Raw genomic sequence first — 15,773 nt, forward strand, 5'->3', positions numbered from 1 at the left:
TTATAGGAAATTATTACATTATAGGGTGAAATTATTACATTATAGGGTGAAATTATTACATTATAGGGTGGAAATTATTACATTATAGGGTGAAATTATTACATTTTTATTACTCTACTCGACCTTTAATTTTATCGACCTTTAATTATATATTCTTTCTCATTGTACTGCTTTTGTCACATTTTTTGTTCCTTCTTTGTGTTTTTTACTATTAGTTGTTTCAAGTACTTGAATTCCTGTTGCTATTGATCTTTGTCTTTTGTTGTTGTTTAGCTCATGCATGCTGTCTGCTTGTCCTTTGTTTTGTTTTTTTTGACAGGGGTGGAACCTTGTACAAGTTCGCTATAGAACTTCGTTCCCTCCTTGCGCAGTGCTTTATGCATCTAATTGTGCTAAATTAATAAACTCTAAACTCTAAACTCTAAACATTATAGTGTGAAATTATTACATTATAGGGTGAAAATATTACATGTAATAATAGGGTGAAGTTATTACATTATAGGGTGAAATTATTACATTATAGGGTGAAATTATTACATTATAGGAAATGATTACATTATAGAGTGAAATTATTACATTATAGGAAATTATTACATTATAGGGTGAAATTATTACATTATAGGGTGAAATTATTACATTATAGGAAATGATTACATTATAGAGTGAAATTATTACATTATAGGAAATTATTACATTATAGGGTGAAATTATTACATTATAGGAAATTATTACATTATAGGGTGAAATTATTAGATTATAGGGTGAAATTATTACATTATAGGAAATTATTACATTATAGGGTGAAATTATTACATTATAGGAAATTATTACATTATAGGGTGAAATTATTACATTATAGGCTGAAATTATTACATTATAGGGTGAAATTATTACATTATAGGGTGAAATTATTACATTATAGGCTGAAATTATTACATTATAGGGTGAAATTATTACATTATAGGAAATTATTACATTATAGGGTGAAATTATTACATTATAGGAAATTATTACATTATAGGGTGAAATTATTACATTATAGGCTGAAATTATTACATTATAGGGTGAAATTATTACATTATAGGGTGAAATTATTACATTATAGGCTGAAATTATTACATTATAGGGTGAAATTATTACATTATAGGAAATTATTACATTATAGGGTGAAATTATTAGATTATAGGAAATTATTACATTATAGGGTGAAATTATTACATTATAGGGTGAAATTATTACATTATAGGGTGAAATTATTACATTATAGGGTGAAATTATTACATTATAGGGTGCTACAGGGATGTTTTGGTCAGAAGTGTTTCCATGGAAGTTTTCCTGAAACCCTTTAAATCCACTCATGCTGGTTTCCTGGTGGGAACATAGAGACTTCTGGGAAAACCAGCTCCTTCCTGCCCCGCCCACAAGGGGCGGGGCCTGAGCAGCAGCTCTGTGTCTGAGGGGGCGGGGCCTCTCGAGGGGGCGGGGCCTGAGCAGCAGCTCTGGGTCTGGGGGCGGGGCCTCCTGAGGGGGCGGGGCCTCCTGAGGGGGCGGGGCCTGAGCAGCAGCTCTGGGTCTGGGGGCGGGGCCTCCTGAGGGGGCGGGGCCTCCTGAGGGGGCGGGGCCTGAGCAGCAGCTCTGGGTCAGACTCAGACCGGCTGCTGCTGCTGCTGCAGCCAGAACTCTGACCCGCTACGTGGCTCCGGTGCCGACCCGGTTCTGTCTGGATCCTGTTCAGTGAGTAGACTTTACCTTCTGGTCCTGGTCCTGGTTCTGGTCCTGGTTCTGGTCCTGGTCCTGGTCCTGGTCCTGGTTCTACATTAATCTTCTCTCATGTCTCATGCCTGAGGAGCAGAACCGTCTGCACCGGTGCCAGAACCTCCTCGTCCCCGGGCCCGGGCCCGGCTGCCAGATCTAAAAATACCGGTTCTGGTTCCAGCCCGGGGACTGTTTTCTCTGGCCCGCTGGCGGCGGGACCGGGTCGTGCTGACGGAGTCGTGCACCGGCTCACAGAGCTTTAATAATGTTTAACTTCCAGACCCGGGAGGTTCTGAGGGGGTAGGACCAGGACCTGGACCTGGAACTGGAACTGGACCAGGACCAGGTCCAGGTCCAGGTCCAGGTTCTAGTCCTGGTCCTGGACCTGTACCAGGACCAGGACCAGGACCTGGACCTGGACCAGGACCAGGACCAGGACCAGGACCAGGACCTGGACCCGCTTCTTGTTGTTGTTTTGTGATGGGTTCCCTTCTGGTGTTGCACCACATGGTCTTTATCGTACGTCCCATGTCAGCAACCGTCACACGGGTCATGTGACCCCGGGTGCCGGTGGTACCGGGCCCCCTGAAGCTCCGCCCACTGGCGGCCCGGTTCAAACACCACCTGACACCATCAGTGTGACTCTGCGTGATTCCCTGAGGGGATGAGCGTGGAGGAGGCGGAGCCTGGCCGGGTCACATGACTCAACACGAACCCGGGTCACGTGACTGATGAGGTCATAGACTGACTCCGGAGCTCTGATCCAGATCAAGCGGATCCAGGATCCATCGTTGGACGTGACGGTCTAAAGCCTGGGATGTTCTTGCGTTCACGTCCGTTCACGTCCAATCGCGTACACCACCAACTGCAACGTCGCTAGCGTAGTACACGAGGAGAGCGCCGTACCGGCAGTGACAGATAGGGGGCAGCAAGCAGAGCAACAGTTGGAAAAGTGACGTCAGAACTCTGGTGGCCCAGCCCACAGGAAGTCTGGTTCTGGAGCGGTTGTGCTGTGTTTCCATGGTTACCAGTGACCCCCGAAGGCTCTGAGGTCACCGCTGACGCCGCCGCGGCTCCCTCCGTCTCCAGCTACACGTGTAAAAAGCCGCTAGAACGACTGCTCTGATGTTGTACAGTAGATCTGGCTCTAGTGCTAATGCTAGCTAATGGTAGTGCTAGCTAGAGCCACCTTCGCCCACAGACCCTCCGGACCGCCCCAGAGGTCGAGGTCGTCCGTCGCTACGGTAAAATAAGTTGTATTGCTCTTCTATGTCCCAGAATGCTACGTTGCTAAGGTTGTTACGCTCGTTTATGTCCCAGAATGCTACGTATTTACGGTTGTTATGCTCTTTTATGTCCCAGAATGCTACGTAGCTACGGTTGTATTGCTCTTTTATGTCCCAGAATGCTACGTAGCTAAGGTTGTTACGCTCTTTTTTGTCCCAGAATGCTACCTAGCTAAAATTGTTAGGCTCTTTTATGTCCCAGAATGCTACGTAGCTACGGTTGTAATGCTCTTTTATGTCCCAGAATGCTACGTAGCTACAGTTGTAATGCTCTTTTATGTCCCAGAATGCTACGTAGCTACGGTTTTTACCCTCTTTTATGTCCCAGAATGTTACGTAGCTACGGTTGTTACGCTCTTTTATGTCCCAGAATGCTACGTAGCTACGGTTGTTACGCTCTTTTACTCCCGGAATGCTACGTAGCTACGGTTGTTATGCTCTTTTATGTCCCAGAATGCTACGTAGCTACGGTTGTTACGCTCTTTTACGTCCCAGAATGCTACGAAGCTACGGTTGTTACGCTCTTTTACGTCCCAGAATGCTACGTAGCTAAGGTTGTTACGCTCTTTTATGTCCCAGAATGCTACTTAGCTACGGTTGTTATGCTCTTTTATGTCCCAGAATGCTACGTAGCTACGGTTATTAAGCTCTTTTATGTCCCAGAATGCTACTTAGCTAAGGTTGTTACGCTCTTTTATGTCCCAGAATGCTACGTAGCTACGGTTGTTAAGCTCTTTTATGTCCCAGAATGCTACTTAGCTACGGTTGTTACGCTCTTTTATGTCCCAGAATGCTATGTAGCTACGGTTATTACGCTCTTTTATGTCCCAGAATGCTACGTAGCTACGGTTGTTAAGCTCTTTTATGTCCCAGAATGCTAAGGTTATTACGCTCTTTTTTGTCCCAGAATGCTACGTAGCTAAAGTTGTTATGCTTTTCATCCCAGAATGCTACGTAGCTAAGGTTGTTACGCTCTTTTATGTCCATGAAAGCTACGTAGCTACGGTTGTTATGGTCTTTTATGTCCCAGAATGCTACGTAGCTATAGTTGTAACTCTTTTACGTCCCAGAATGCTACGTAGCTATGGTTGTTACAGGAAGTGATGCTGAAATCATGAGGTCATGAGGTTCACCGCTGGCAGCGTTTGAGCGGTTAAACCCCCTGAATGCAGGGAATGCTAGTGTGTGTGTGTGTGTGTGTGTGTGTGTGTGTGTGTGTGTGTGTGTGTGTGTGTGTGTGTGTGTGTGGAGCAGACTAACAACAGCGTTAAGCGTTGCCTCCTCGTCTCCTCTAAAGGAGGAACAGGCGCCTTTTCTTTCCTCCTCATTTTCCTTATTTTTTCCGCCGTTGCAGCAAAAATGTGAGACGGCACGTGTTTTAGTGTGTGTGTGTGTGTGTGTGTGTGTGTGTGTGTGTGTGTGTGTGTGTGTGTGTGTGTGTGTGTGTGTGTGTGTGTGTGTGTGTGTGTGTGTGTGTGTGCGAGACTTGGATCTCTGATCTACATCAGATCCCGGGACTGGTTCCTCCTGGACCCTGAACCTCGGGGGTCAAGGGTCGCCACAGCCCCTAGTGGTCTGTAGAGGACCTGCAGGTCTGGATCTGGACCCTAGTGGTCTGTAGAGGACCTGCAGGTCTGGATCTGGACCCTAGTGGTCTGTAGAGGACCTGCAGGTCTGGATCTGGACCCTAGTGGTCTGTAGAGGACCTGCAGGTCTGGATCTGGACCCTAGTGGTCTGTAGAGGACCTGCAGGTCTGGATCTGGACTGGTTCCCAGCAGGACTAAGCTGCAGTTAAACTGTTATGTAACAGAGTTGTTGAAGCTCCAGCCGAGCGAGACGACGTTGTTACAGGGAGCTTTGTGTGGTCAGACCCCCCCCCCCCCCCCCACCAGACCCCCAACCTCTGTCTGTGGCCTCAGGAAAAACACACCGCCGAAGGGTCCGTGGACTTTTGTTTTGAAATGACAAAATAAAAATAGAGAAATAATCCAAAATAATCTGTTTCCCGTTTTTTGCTTTTTAATAAAAACGTAAAACGAATCGTTTTCCATTATCCATTATCCGATTTCATTGATGTGTTTGAAAATCGAAATTTGGAATTAAAACAGCGAGTGGATGGAAACTCAATCCGTGTATCATTCGTTCTTTCCATTTTTAATTGGCAATCAAAAATCAAAACATGAAAAAGTGACTGGTTATTTTGTTATTAGTTTTTTATTATAACACAAAAAACGGAAAAACGTCTGGTTTTTCATATTTCAATTTTAGGCACAGATCAAAAATACGAAATAGAAAAATGGGCCACAGGACTGAATTTGATTTTAATATTTAATTGGTCGAGTTTACGTGACCCGGCGGTTCTACATCCATGGTACAGTTCGGGTAACCATGGCTACCATGGCGGTGCTGGAACAACACATGGATTATTTTTTTAAACCCGACCAATTAAATATTAAAATCAAATTCAGTCAGATTTATTTTTTTTCATTATGCACTTCTAGAAAAAAGTCAAATGTCGAGAAAAAAGTCGAAATGTCGAGATTAATGTTGAAGTACAATCTAGAGAAAAAAGTGGAAATGTCGAGAAAAAAGTAAAAATTTCGAGAAAAATGTTGAAATGTCAAGATTAATGTTAAAGTACAATCTAGAGAAAAAAGTGGAAATGTTGAGAAAAATGTTGAGAAAAAAGTAAAAATGTCGAGAAGAAAGTAAAAATTTCGAGAAAAAAGTCGAAATGTCAAGATTAATGTTAAAGTACAATCTAGAGAAAAAAGTGGAAATGTTGAGAAAAAAGTAAAAATTTTGAAAGAGCTCCAGGAGCCACTAGGGCGGCGCTGAAGAGCCGCGGGGCTGATCCCTGATCTAGACCGGTCCCGTGGTTCTGTTCCTCTGGATCAGGTCGGTTCTGTTCCTCTGGAGCGGGCCGGTCCCGTGGTTCCGTCGTGGTGAAACTGCTCATCTGGGCTGGTTTCCAGCGGTTCTGGTCTCGGTACCGCCGGGCCGCCGTCTCATCAGAACCACAAATACCGTGGTTGGAAGCCCGGCGCCGCTGCAGCAGCCGGGTCCAAATTCTTGAGGGATCCTTGATCCAACTTTCCTCTGAGTCTGCGGTTCTGAATCCTGCAGACGAGGACGTTTGGGTCGGAGCCGCCGGGTCGAGCTGCACTTCTGGTCGCCATGGAAACCTCTAAACGCCAACCGGGCCTCGGGTTCTGCAGAACGTCCCGCCTCCGGGACGGGTCCAGGTCCGTTTCTCTGGTGTTCAGATACGTTTCATTAGAAGAACCTGGTTCAGAGGTCGGTTCTGGTCCGGTCCAGGCAGAACAACCTTAGCTACGTAGCATTCTGGGACATAAAAGAGCATAACAACCGTAGCTACGTAGCATTCTGGGACGTAAAAGAGCGTAACAACATTAGCTACGTAGCATTCTGGGACATAAAAGAGCGTAACAACCGTAGCTACGTAGCATTCTGAGACATAAAAGAGCGTTACAACCATAGCTACGTAGCATTCTGGGACGTAAAAGAGCGTAACAACCGTAGCTACGTAGCATTCTGGGACGTAAAAGAGCGTAACAACCGTAGCTACATAGCATTCTGGGACATAAAAGAGCGTAACAACCGTAGCTACGTAGCATTCTGTGACGTAAAAGAGCGTAACAACCGTAGCTACGTAGCATTCTGGGACGTAAAAGAGCGTAACAACCGTAGCTACATAGCATTCTGGGACATAAAAGAGCGTAACAACCGTAGCTACGTAGCATTCTGGGACATAAAAGAGCATAACAACCGTAGCTATGTAGCATTCTGAGACATAAAAGAGCGTTACAACCGTTGCTACGTAGCATTCTGAGACATAAAAGAGCGTTACAACCGCAGCTACGTAGCATTCTGGGACGTAAAAGAGCGTAACAACTGTAGCTACGTAGCATTCTGAGACATAAAAGAGCATAACAACCGTAGCTACGTAGCATTCTGGGACATAAAAGAGCATAACAACCGTAGCTACGTAGCATTCTGGGACATAAAAGAGCGTAACAACCGTAGCTACGTAGCATTCTGAGACATAAAAGAGCGTTACAACCGTAGCTACGTAGCATTCTGGGACGTAAAAGAGCGTAACAACCGTAGCTACGTAGCATTCTGGGACATAAAAGAGCATAACAACCGTAGCTACGTAGCATTCTGGGACGTGAAAGAGCATAACAAACTTAGCTACGTAGCATTCTGGGACGTAAAAGAGCGTTTATCTGGAGCAAACCGGTTTCTGGGCTTGATCCAGATCCAGAACCAGAACCAGGATCTGAAACAGCGACCTGGACCGGATCAGGTCCTTAAAAACCCGGTTTGGTTCCGGACGGGTTCACGTTTCTTCCTGCTATAAATAAAAGTCGTGTTGAGATGTTTATGTGGTTAAAACGGAGAGTTGAGCCGGATCAGAACCAGAACCAGACCCTGAACCAGAACCAGAACCTGAACCAGAACCAGAACCAGAACCTGAACCTGAACTAGAACCAGAACCAGAACCTGAACCAGAACCTGAACCTGAACCTGAACCTGAACCAGAACCAGAACCAGAACCAGAACCACGGTTCACGGACAAAAATGTTCTGGTAGTTGTTGTCGCGCTACAATCTTATTTATTTATTTAGGTAGTTAGTTATGTATTTATTTATTTAATAATTTATTTATCTTTTTTTAACAATAACCTGGTTTATTTATTTAGTTATACATTTATTTATTTTTTTTAACAATAACCTGGTTTATTTATTTAGTTATACATTTATTTATTTTTTTAACAATAACCTGGTTTATTTATTTAGTTATACATTTATTTATCTTTTTTTAACAATAACCTGGTTTATTTATTTAGTTATACATTTATTTATTTTTTTTTAACAATAACCTGGTTTATTTATTTAGTTTTCTAGTGTTTTAACAATAACCTAGTTTATTTATTTAGTTTTCTAGTGTTTTAACAATAACCTAGTTTATTTATTTAGTTATACATGTATTTATCTTTTTTTTTAACAATAACCTGGTTTATTTATTTATTTATCTTTTTTTTAACAATAACGTGGTTTATTTATTTAGTTTTCTAGTGTTTTAACAATAACCTGGTTTATGTATTTAGTTATACATTTATTTATCTTTTTTTTTTTTTAACAATAACCTGATTTATTTAGTTTATTTAGTTAAGGTTCAACTTTCCCTGTTTCTCTTCTCTGTCGTCACGGAGCTTGATGCAAGTGGATGTAAAACCTTCCTAGCCCCGCCCCCACTACCCAGACCACGCCCCTAGCCCCGCCCCTGCTCTGTTGTGCTGAAGGGGGGAGGGTTCCCATCGGTCCGGACGGCTCCCGATCCGGACCAATCAGAGCGGGCCTCCCCTCCCTCTGGCCCCGCCCCCGCGCTGTGATCGGCCGGCCGGGCGTAGAGGGGGCGTGGCCGGGCGGGGAGGGGGCGTGGCCAGCCGGGGTATTAAAGGCCGGCTCGTCGGCTGCTGCTCAGTGTTGTCGGCGCCGGCGCTGAGGAGAGTTCAGTGTGTGTGTGTGTGAGTGTGTTTGTGAGTGTGTTTGTGGGGGGGAACACACACTCCAGCTGGCGTCTGACCCGGATACCCGTCTCCCCGCAGGACTAGGACTCCGGGACCTGAACCTGGACCAGGACCAGGACTCCAGTACCAGGACTAGGATTCCAGGACTCTGGGACTCCAGGAACCGCAGGAGGACCGGGGACTTTCTACTGGACCAGACTCTGGACCAGACTCTGGTCCGGCGGCTTTGACCCAGAATCCTCGGCCCCCCCAGGGGTCACCGGTCTGGAAGGGGGGGTCCGGCTGGTCCTGCCGGTCCTGATGTGGAATTTAACCCCCGCTGACCCCGAACCAGGAGCCGGCTTTCACTGATCCGGATCCAGGAGGATAAAGGATAAAGGAGCGGGAGCGGTAAGAGAGTTAGAGAGGGGGGACCAGGGGGGTTATAAAAGAGGGTTTCTCAGCCTGGGGGGGCCACGAGACCCGACCGGTCCGACTTCCAGGTTCTCTGACGGTCTGGGGGTTAAAAACAAGGAACTAGGAACTAAAAACTAGGAACTAGGAACTACTGCCATCAGAACTACCGGGGGGAGGATTAGAGGACCTGCAGGTCTGGATCTGGACCCTAGTGGTCTGTAGAGGACCTGCAGGTCTGGATCTGGATCCTAGTGGTCTGTAGAGGACCTGCAGGTCTGGATCTGGATCCTAGTGGTCTGTAGAGGACCTGCAGGTCTGGATCTGGACCCTAGTGGTCTGTAGAGGACCTGCAGGTCTGGATCTGGACCCTAGTGGTCTGTAGAGGACCTGCAGGTCTGGATCTGGACCCTAGTGGTCTGTAGAGGACCTGCAGGTCTGGATCTGGACCCTAGTGGTCTGTAGAGGACCTGCAGGTCTGGATCTGGACCCTAGTGGTCTGTAGAGGACCTGCAGGTCTGGATCTGGACCCTAGTGGTCTGTAGAGGACCTGCAGGTCTGGATCTGGACCCTAGTGGTCTGTAGAGGACCTGCAGGTCTGGATCTGTTTGGGACCACTTCCTGTCCCGTGACCCGGTTTCAGCCAGACGTCCTCACATGTGTCTCTGGAGGACGAGAGGAGGTTCTGGTCCACCCGGGGATCCAGATCCAAGTCTGGACTTGGACCAGGTCTGGTCTAGTCAGGGTCCAGGTCCAGCTCTAGACTAGTGTCCCCCCTCCAGGGGTTCTGAGGTGGTTCTGGTTCTGGACCTGAAGACCTCGTGGTTCCAGGTCCAGGTTCTGGTCCAGTTTCCTTCATTAATCATCTGAAACAGTCGGGGTACTTAGTCCTGCCCTCCGGGTTTAGGTTTTTGTTTTTGGTTAACGAGAAAAATGTTCTGAGGTCGTAGTCGCGCTACGACCTGCTTATTTATTGAGACCCCGTCCAGACGTAGCCGGGTATTTTTAAAACCAAATATTTCCCCCCTCCGTTTATAAAATAATTTGTATCCACATTACATCGTTTAAAAAAAAAAACCTTCCACACATAACCGAAGATCTGCGTTTTCGACCACATTCATAAGCATTCCAAACCTGTATGGCGTAGCCTACGGCGTAGCCTACGCCGTAAGCTACGCCGTAGGCTACGCCGTAGGGCTGCGCGTACCCTACGGCGTAGGCTCTGTGTCGGTGTAACGCAGTAAACGGTGGTCAAGAGCAGAGACCATTTATTTAATAAATAGCTTGGAGAACGGATGCTGGATCATCTGTAGTGAACAAAAGTCGCACGTCAGAGCAGATTTGTTGTTGTTTTGGAGCATAATGTGACGTTCGAAAACGCAAAACTCCGGTTGTCTCTGTCTACACGCATCTACATAAACGGAGTTTTCAAAAATCTTCACTTTGCCCGGAGTTTTTTTAAACATTTGTTTATTTGTGTTTTCATGTGAATGACAGGTCAAAACGTAGGAAAATATCTTGGGTTTAGCAGATACCGGCTACGTGTGGACGGGGTCTTATTTAGTTAGTTATGTATTTATTTATTTATTTAGTTATCTAGTGTTTTAACAAAAACCTGGTTTGTTTATTTATTTATTTATTTTTTTAGTTAGTTAGTTAGTTCGTTAGTTAGTTCGTTATTTAGTGTTTTAACAATAAACTGGTTTATTTATTTAGTTATTTAGTTAGTTAGTTATCTAGTGTTTATCTAGTGTTTTAACAATAACGTCTGTTCTTTGTTTTCCTGAACATTTATGTTCCTCTTAGTTCATATTTCTAACTCTGCTTCGGAAGAGCTTCTGAATTCTGTCAGGAAGTGTTTTATTGTTGATTTTAAACATAAATTGTGCTGTTTTAAGGTCCACTAAATCTCTAAATTTAAGCACTTTTAAATTTATGAATAATCTAGTTGTTGGTTCTCGATAACCTGCTTTGTTTACAACTCTAATGGCTCTTTTTTGTAAGATAAAAATCGGGCCTGTGATTGTTTTGTATGTATTTCCCCAGATTTCCACACAATAAGTGATGAATGGGACGATGAAGCAACTATATAAAATATTCAGGAAGTCATGAGGGAGAACGTCTTGGTTCTGATCAATATTCCTATTGATTTAGAAACCTTTGCCTTTAAATTATCAACACCCAAAAATGTATCATAAACTCTTTCTATTTCCAAACCATTTATCATAGTTTTTATGTGATTATTAGTTTTCCGATATCCAAATAATATACATTTTGTTTTATTTTAATTTAATGATAATTTATTGGTATCAAACCATCACTTTAGGGTTTTCACTTCCTGTTGAACTGGATTCAGAAGCTCCTCCATATCATTTCCAGAATAATGTGGTATCATCTGCAAACAGTAACACAATTTATAAGCTTTGACACATTACATATATCATTTATATACAGTATGAAGAGTTTGGGGCCCAGGATAGATCCCTGTGGCACCCCGCAGGTTTGACTGACAGGTGGTTGGCCACGGTTACATGATGTTTTTTAATTTGGAATTAATTATTCCGAATTAAATAATTCCGAATTAAACTATTTTCCTTCCAGTTTACATGGAAATAGTAATTCTGAATTGAGGTTTACATGGAAAACACGTTTGATGGTCTTTCTCCAATTCCTCTCCAGGTCTGGGGGTTGAAGGTTCTGATTGGATAGGGGGGGGGCCGGAAGTTAAACTACCGGAAGAAAAACTAACTTAGCCGCTACAACTTTGAAAAGATCAGCATTTTGATGTTTCCTGTTTCCATCTGTTCTTTTAATGATTTCTATTTATTAAATAAATGTTCTCTGCTCTTGACCAGCGTTTACTGCTGCTGCATCTGGAAACTTTGTTTGGAAAACCAGCCCAGTGGAATATAAGATCATGGAGACAGACGGGGAGGGAACGAGCAGAAAGAAAGACCGGGATTAATTTAAAGAGGAATGAGTGTAAACATGATCTGGAATTATTCTATTCAGATTTAAAATTGGAATAAGACCCCGTCCACACGTAGCCAGGTATTTTTAAAACCGAATATCCCCCCCCCCCTCCGTTTATAAAATTATTTGTATCCACATTACATCGTTTTAAAAAAAAAAACCCTTCCACACATAACCGAAGATCTGCGTTTTCGACCACATTCTAACCTGTAGATCATCTGCGGCTCCCGGGGAAGCTGCGCCTCCGCGGCGCAGCTTCCCCCTACATAAACAGAGTTTTCAAAAATCTTCACTTTGCCCGGAGTTTTTTTAAACCTTCGTTTATTTGCGTTTTCGTGTGGATGACAGGTCCAAACGTAGGAAAATATCTTCGGTTTAGCAGATACCCGGCTACGTGTGGACGGGGTCTAAACCAGCCACTTACTTCGGAATTAAGTTTAATTCAGAATGGCCATTTTCATTCAGAATTAGGTGTTTGCATGGTCATTTTTACTCATTTTAAATCGGATTTAATTTTTATTCCTGAATTAAAGAGGAATTAAACTTCCCATGTAAACGCACTGCATATCATTTCCAGAGCACCGCAATGTGGTATCATCTGCTAACAGTATGACACAATTTATAAGCTTTGACACATTATATATATCATTTATATACAGTATGAAGAGTTTGGGGGCCAGGATAGATCCCTGTGGCACCCCGCAGGTTTGACTGACAGGTGATTGACTGACAGGTGTTTGACTGACAGGTGTTTGACTGACAGGTGTTTGACTGACAGGTGTCTGTGGTTCCAGGTAGGCCTGGGCGATATGGACCAAAAGTTATATCTCGATATTTTCTAGCTGAATGGCGATAGCATTATAGCATAGCATCTCTGTTAGCATCTCTGTTAGCATCTCTGTTAGCTTCTCTGTTAGCATCTCTGTTAGCTTCATTTTTTCTGATCAAACCCTTAAAAAAACAGTCAGTTTTAATACAAAGCCTCGTGCCAAATGTCACACAGGTTCCTTTATTAACAGAGGTCTGCACAATATCAACATGTATAAAACAAATTAAATAAAAATAAACTGCCTGCATATATAGAATAAAAATGCTTCTTGAATAAAATAAAACAAATATCCCTTTCCTGCATAACAATTAAATTAAAATACACTGTGCAATTAATACAATGTAGACAGTAACAGGCAGACTTTTCCACTGAGGTTGACAGTTGTGCAAATAACAAAACATTTGTGCAAATCTCAAATAAAACATTCAAGTCAATTTGTCACAAAATAAGCTATATCACAATCATTAAAAAAAAATAAAATACATTTTAATAATCGATATAAACGATATTGTCTCGTACCATATCGGGTTTGAAAATATATCGATATATATTAAAATATCGATATATCGCCCAGCCCTAGTTCCAGGTGATTGACTGACAGGTGTCTTTGTTCCAGGTCCCATCATGCCCGTGGAGACGCTGCGTCCGTCGGACGGCCGCCTGGCGGCGCTGCCCTTCGCCTCCGCCATGCCGTTCCGGATTCTCAACAAAGGCCCCGCCTACTTCCGCCGGCCCGCCGAGGGCGGCGCCGGCGCCCGCAAGCCCAGCGCCGTGGAGCGGCTGGAGGCCGACAAGGCCAAGTACGTGAAGAGCCAGCAGGTGGCGCTGACCCGCCAGGCGCCCATCCAGCCGCCCATCATCCGCAAGCCCCTCCTCCCGCCGGGGGCGGGGCTGGCGGCGCTGGCGGGCCACCACGCCCCCGTCCCGGCGCGCCGGGTCCGGGAGCCGGAGCGGCGGCCGGCGCTGAACCTGGACGTGCTGAACCACCTGATCGGCGACGTGTGCGGCAGCGGGGCGGGGGCGGCGTCGCCCTCGTCGTCCTCGCCGTCCTCGTCCTCGCCGTCGTCGGGGGGGCAGAGCGGCGGCAGCACGGGCGGCGTTAGCCCCGCCCCCGGAGGGAGGAGGGTGGAGCTGGTGCGGCGCCTGCCCCCCGTCCCGGCGCGGGCGCCGCGGCTCATCGCCCGAGCCGGTACGGGGGGCGGGCCCGGGCCCCCCAACACGGTGACGGTGCGGCGGGTGGACGTGCGGCCGCCCCAGAGGACGCCCCTGCAGCCGCGCCCCCTCCGGCCCCGGCAGACGCCCCAGGGCCAGGTGGCCCCGCCCCCTCCCCAGACTCCGCCCCCGGCGTTCCCGCTAACCCCCGGCCCCGCGCCGCCCCCGCCCCGCGCCGCGCCGCCGGCCTCGCCCGCCTTCACCCGCCTCTCCGGCGCCAGCTCGCGGGGCTCGAGCCGCCGGCCCGGCGCCGCGCTGCACCGGTCCCAGTCGGACCTGAGCGACCGGCTCAGCCGGGCCACCGCCGACCTGGAGCGCTTCTTCAACTACTGCGGCCTGGACCCGGGCCAGGTGGCGGCGCTGGGCGGCGTGGAGCGCTTCGCCCCGCGCGCCAGCTCCGACATCGTGTCCGTGTCAAAGCTCCGCAGCGCGTCCTCGCCCTCGTCCTCGGGCGGGAACGAGGAGAGACGGACGGAGGACGAGGACGAGGAGGACGGCCCGGTCCGGCCCGGGGACCGGGTCCCCTACGGGATCTCCGTCATCGAGAGGAACGCCCGCGTCATCAAGTGGCTGTACGGCATCCGGCAGGCCAGGGACCCGGGCAGCGCCGTGTCCAACGTCTGACCCGGGACTGACCCGGGTCTCCCACGTCTGACCCGGGACTGACCCGGGTCTCCGGCGTCTGACCCGGGACTGACCCGGGTCTCCCACGTCTGACCCGGGACTGACCCGGGTTAGGAGACCCGGCAACGCCGTCTCCGACGTCTGAACTGCAAAAACTCAAAATCTTACCAGGAATATTTGTCTTATTTCTAGTGATGCACCGAAATGAAAATTTGTGGCCGAAACCGAAAAAAATAATAAACACTTGGCCGAATACTGAAAAATACTGAACATGGTTCTTCAGCAGTTTTTCATTTATTTTGCCAATTTTTTCACCATTGCATAAATCAAATAAATTTGATTTAGACATGCTTTTAAAAGAAAAAAATCTTTTACAAAATTACAAGGTAGAAAATATTTATTGAACATAAAAAACTGAACATGTTTTAATTTCCAGCATTATGTTGTTTTGGTTCCACCTCCTGGTGAATGTTGGTAAAATTCTTATGGGGTTACTTTTTGGTTGGCCAACGATTTATGTTTGTGTTGCAACAGTTACCTTATTTTAAATTTTTCTTATATTTCCTTATATTACAACGCCGTTATTAATTGTTTGGTTTTTTCCCACTTATTCCACCGAAAGTGTTTTTTTGCCATTTTCGGCCGAACAATTTCGGTTACCGAACAATCGGTGCATCACTAATTATTTCTAGTTAAAATGTCTCATTTTTAGTCAAAAAATCTCATTACACTTAAAACAATTAGTCATTACCAGAAAAATAACTTTTTTGACAATTTTCACCTGTTTCAAGTAAATTTTGATTTGATTTGATTTATTTTATTTTTGTACATGTAAAAAAAATAAAATAATAACACTTCATGAGAAGTTTAAGAAAACAAAACAACCAAACAAAGAATTTCATCCTTTAAAACTTGCTATCTTGATTTAAATGTGCCAAAAAAGGAGTAGGAAGAAGTGTAAACTTTTCACTTAAAATAAGTAGAAAAATCTGCCAGTGGAACAAGATTTTTTTGCTTGTAATGAGAAGATAAATCTTGTTCGACTGGCAGATTTTTCTACTTATTTCAAGTGAAAATTTACTGAAAATTGTCAAATAACAAGTTATTTTTCTGGTGATGACTCTTGTTTTAAGTGTAATGAGA

General features: G+C 45.5%; 1 protein-coding gene across 3 annotated transcripts; it reads left to right on the plus strand.

The window, feature by feature from the left end:
• The first annotated feature begins 1,674 nt into the window (after nucleotides 1–1,674).
• Nucleotides 1,675–15,162, plus strand: wu:fa11c10 (protein FAM110A). Of its 3 annotated transcripts, XM_061736876.1 has the most exons (3): nucleotides 1,675–1,734; nucleotides 8,678–8,989; nucleotides 13,411–15,162. In XM_061736876.1, exon 3 carries the CDS (start codon nucleotides 13,419–13,421, stop codon nucleotides 14,628–14,630), a length of 1,212 nt encoding a protein of 403 aa, XP_061592860.1. In that variant the 5' UTR covers nucleotides 1,675–1,734; nucleotides 8,678–8,989; nucleotides 13,411–13,418; the 3' UTR covers nucleotides 14,631–15,162. The 3 variants fall into 3 exon arrangements, with proteins under 3 accessions (XP_061592860.1, XP_061592859.1, XP_061592861.1); XM_061736875.1 differs by lacking the exon at nucleotides 1,675–1,734 and having other exon boundaries at nucleotides 8,565–8,989; XM_061736877.1 differs by lacking the exons at nucleotides 1,675–1,734; nucleotides 8,678–8,989 and adding an exon at nucleotides 12,712–12,759.
• Nucleotides 15,163–15,773: the final 611 nt, after the last annotated feature.

This window comes from Cololabis saira, chromosome 12 (assembly GCF_033807715.1).
Source record: "Cololabis saira isolate AMF1-May2022 chromosome 12, fColSai1.1, whole genome shotgun sequence".
Lineage (NCBI taxonomy): Eukaryota > Metazoa > Chordata > Actinopteri > Beloniformes > Belonidae > Cololabis > Cololabis saira.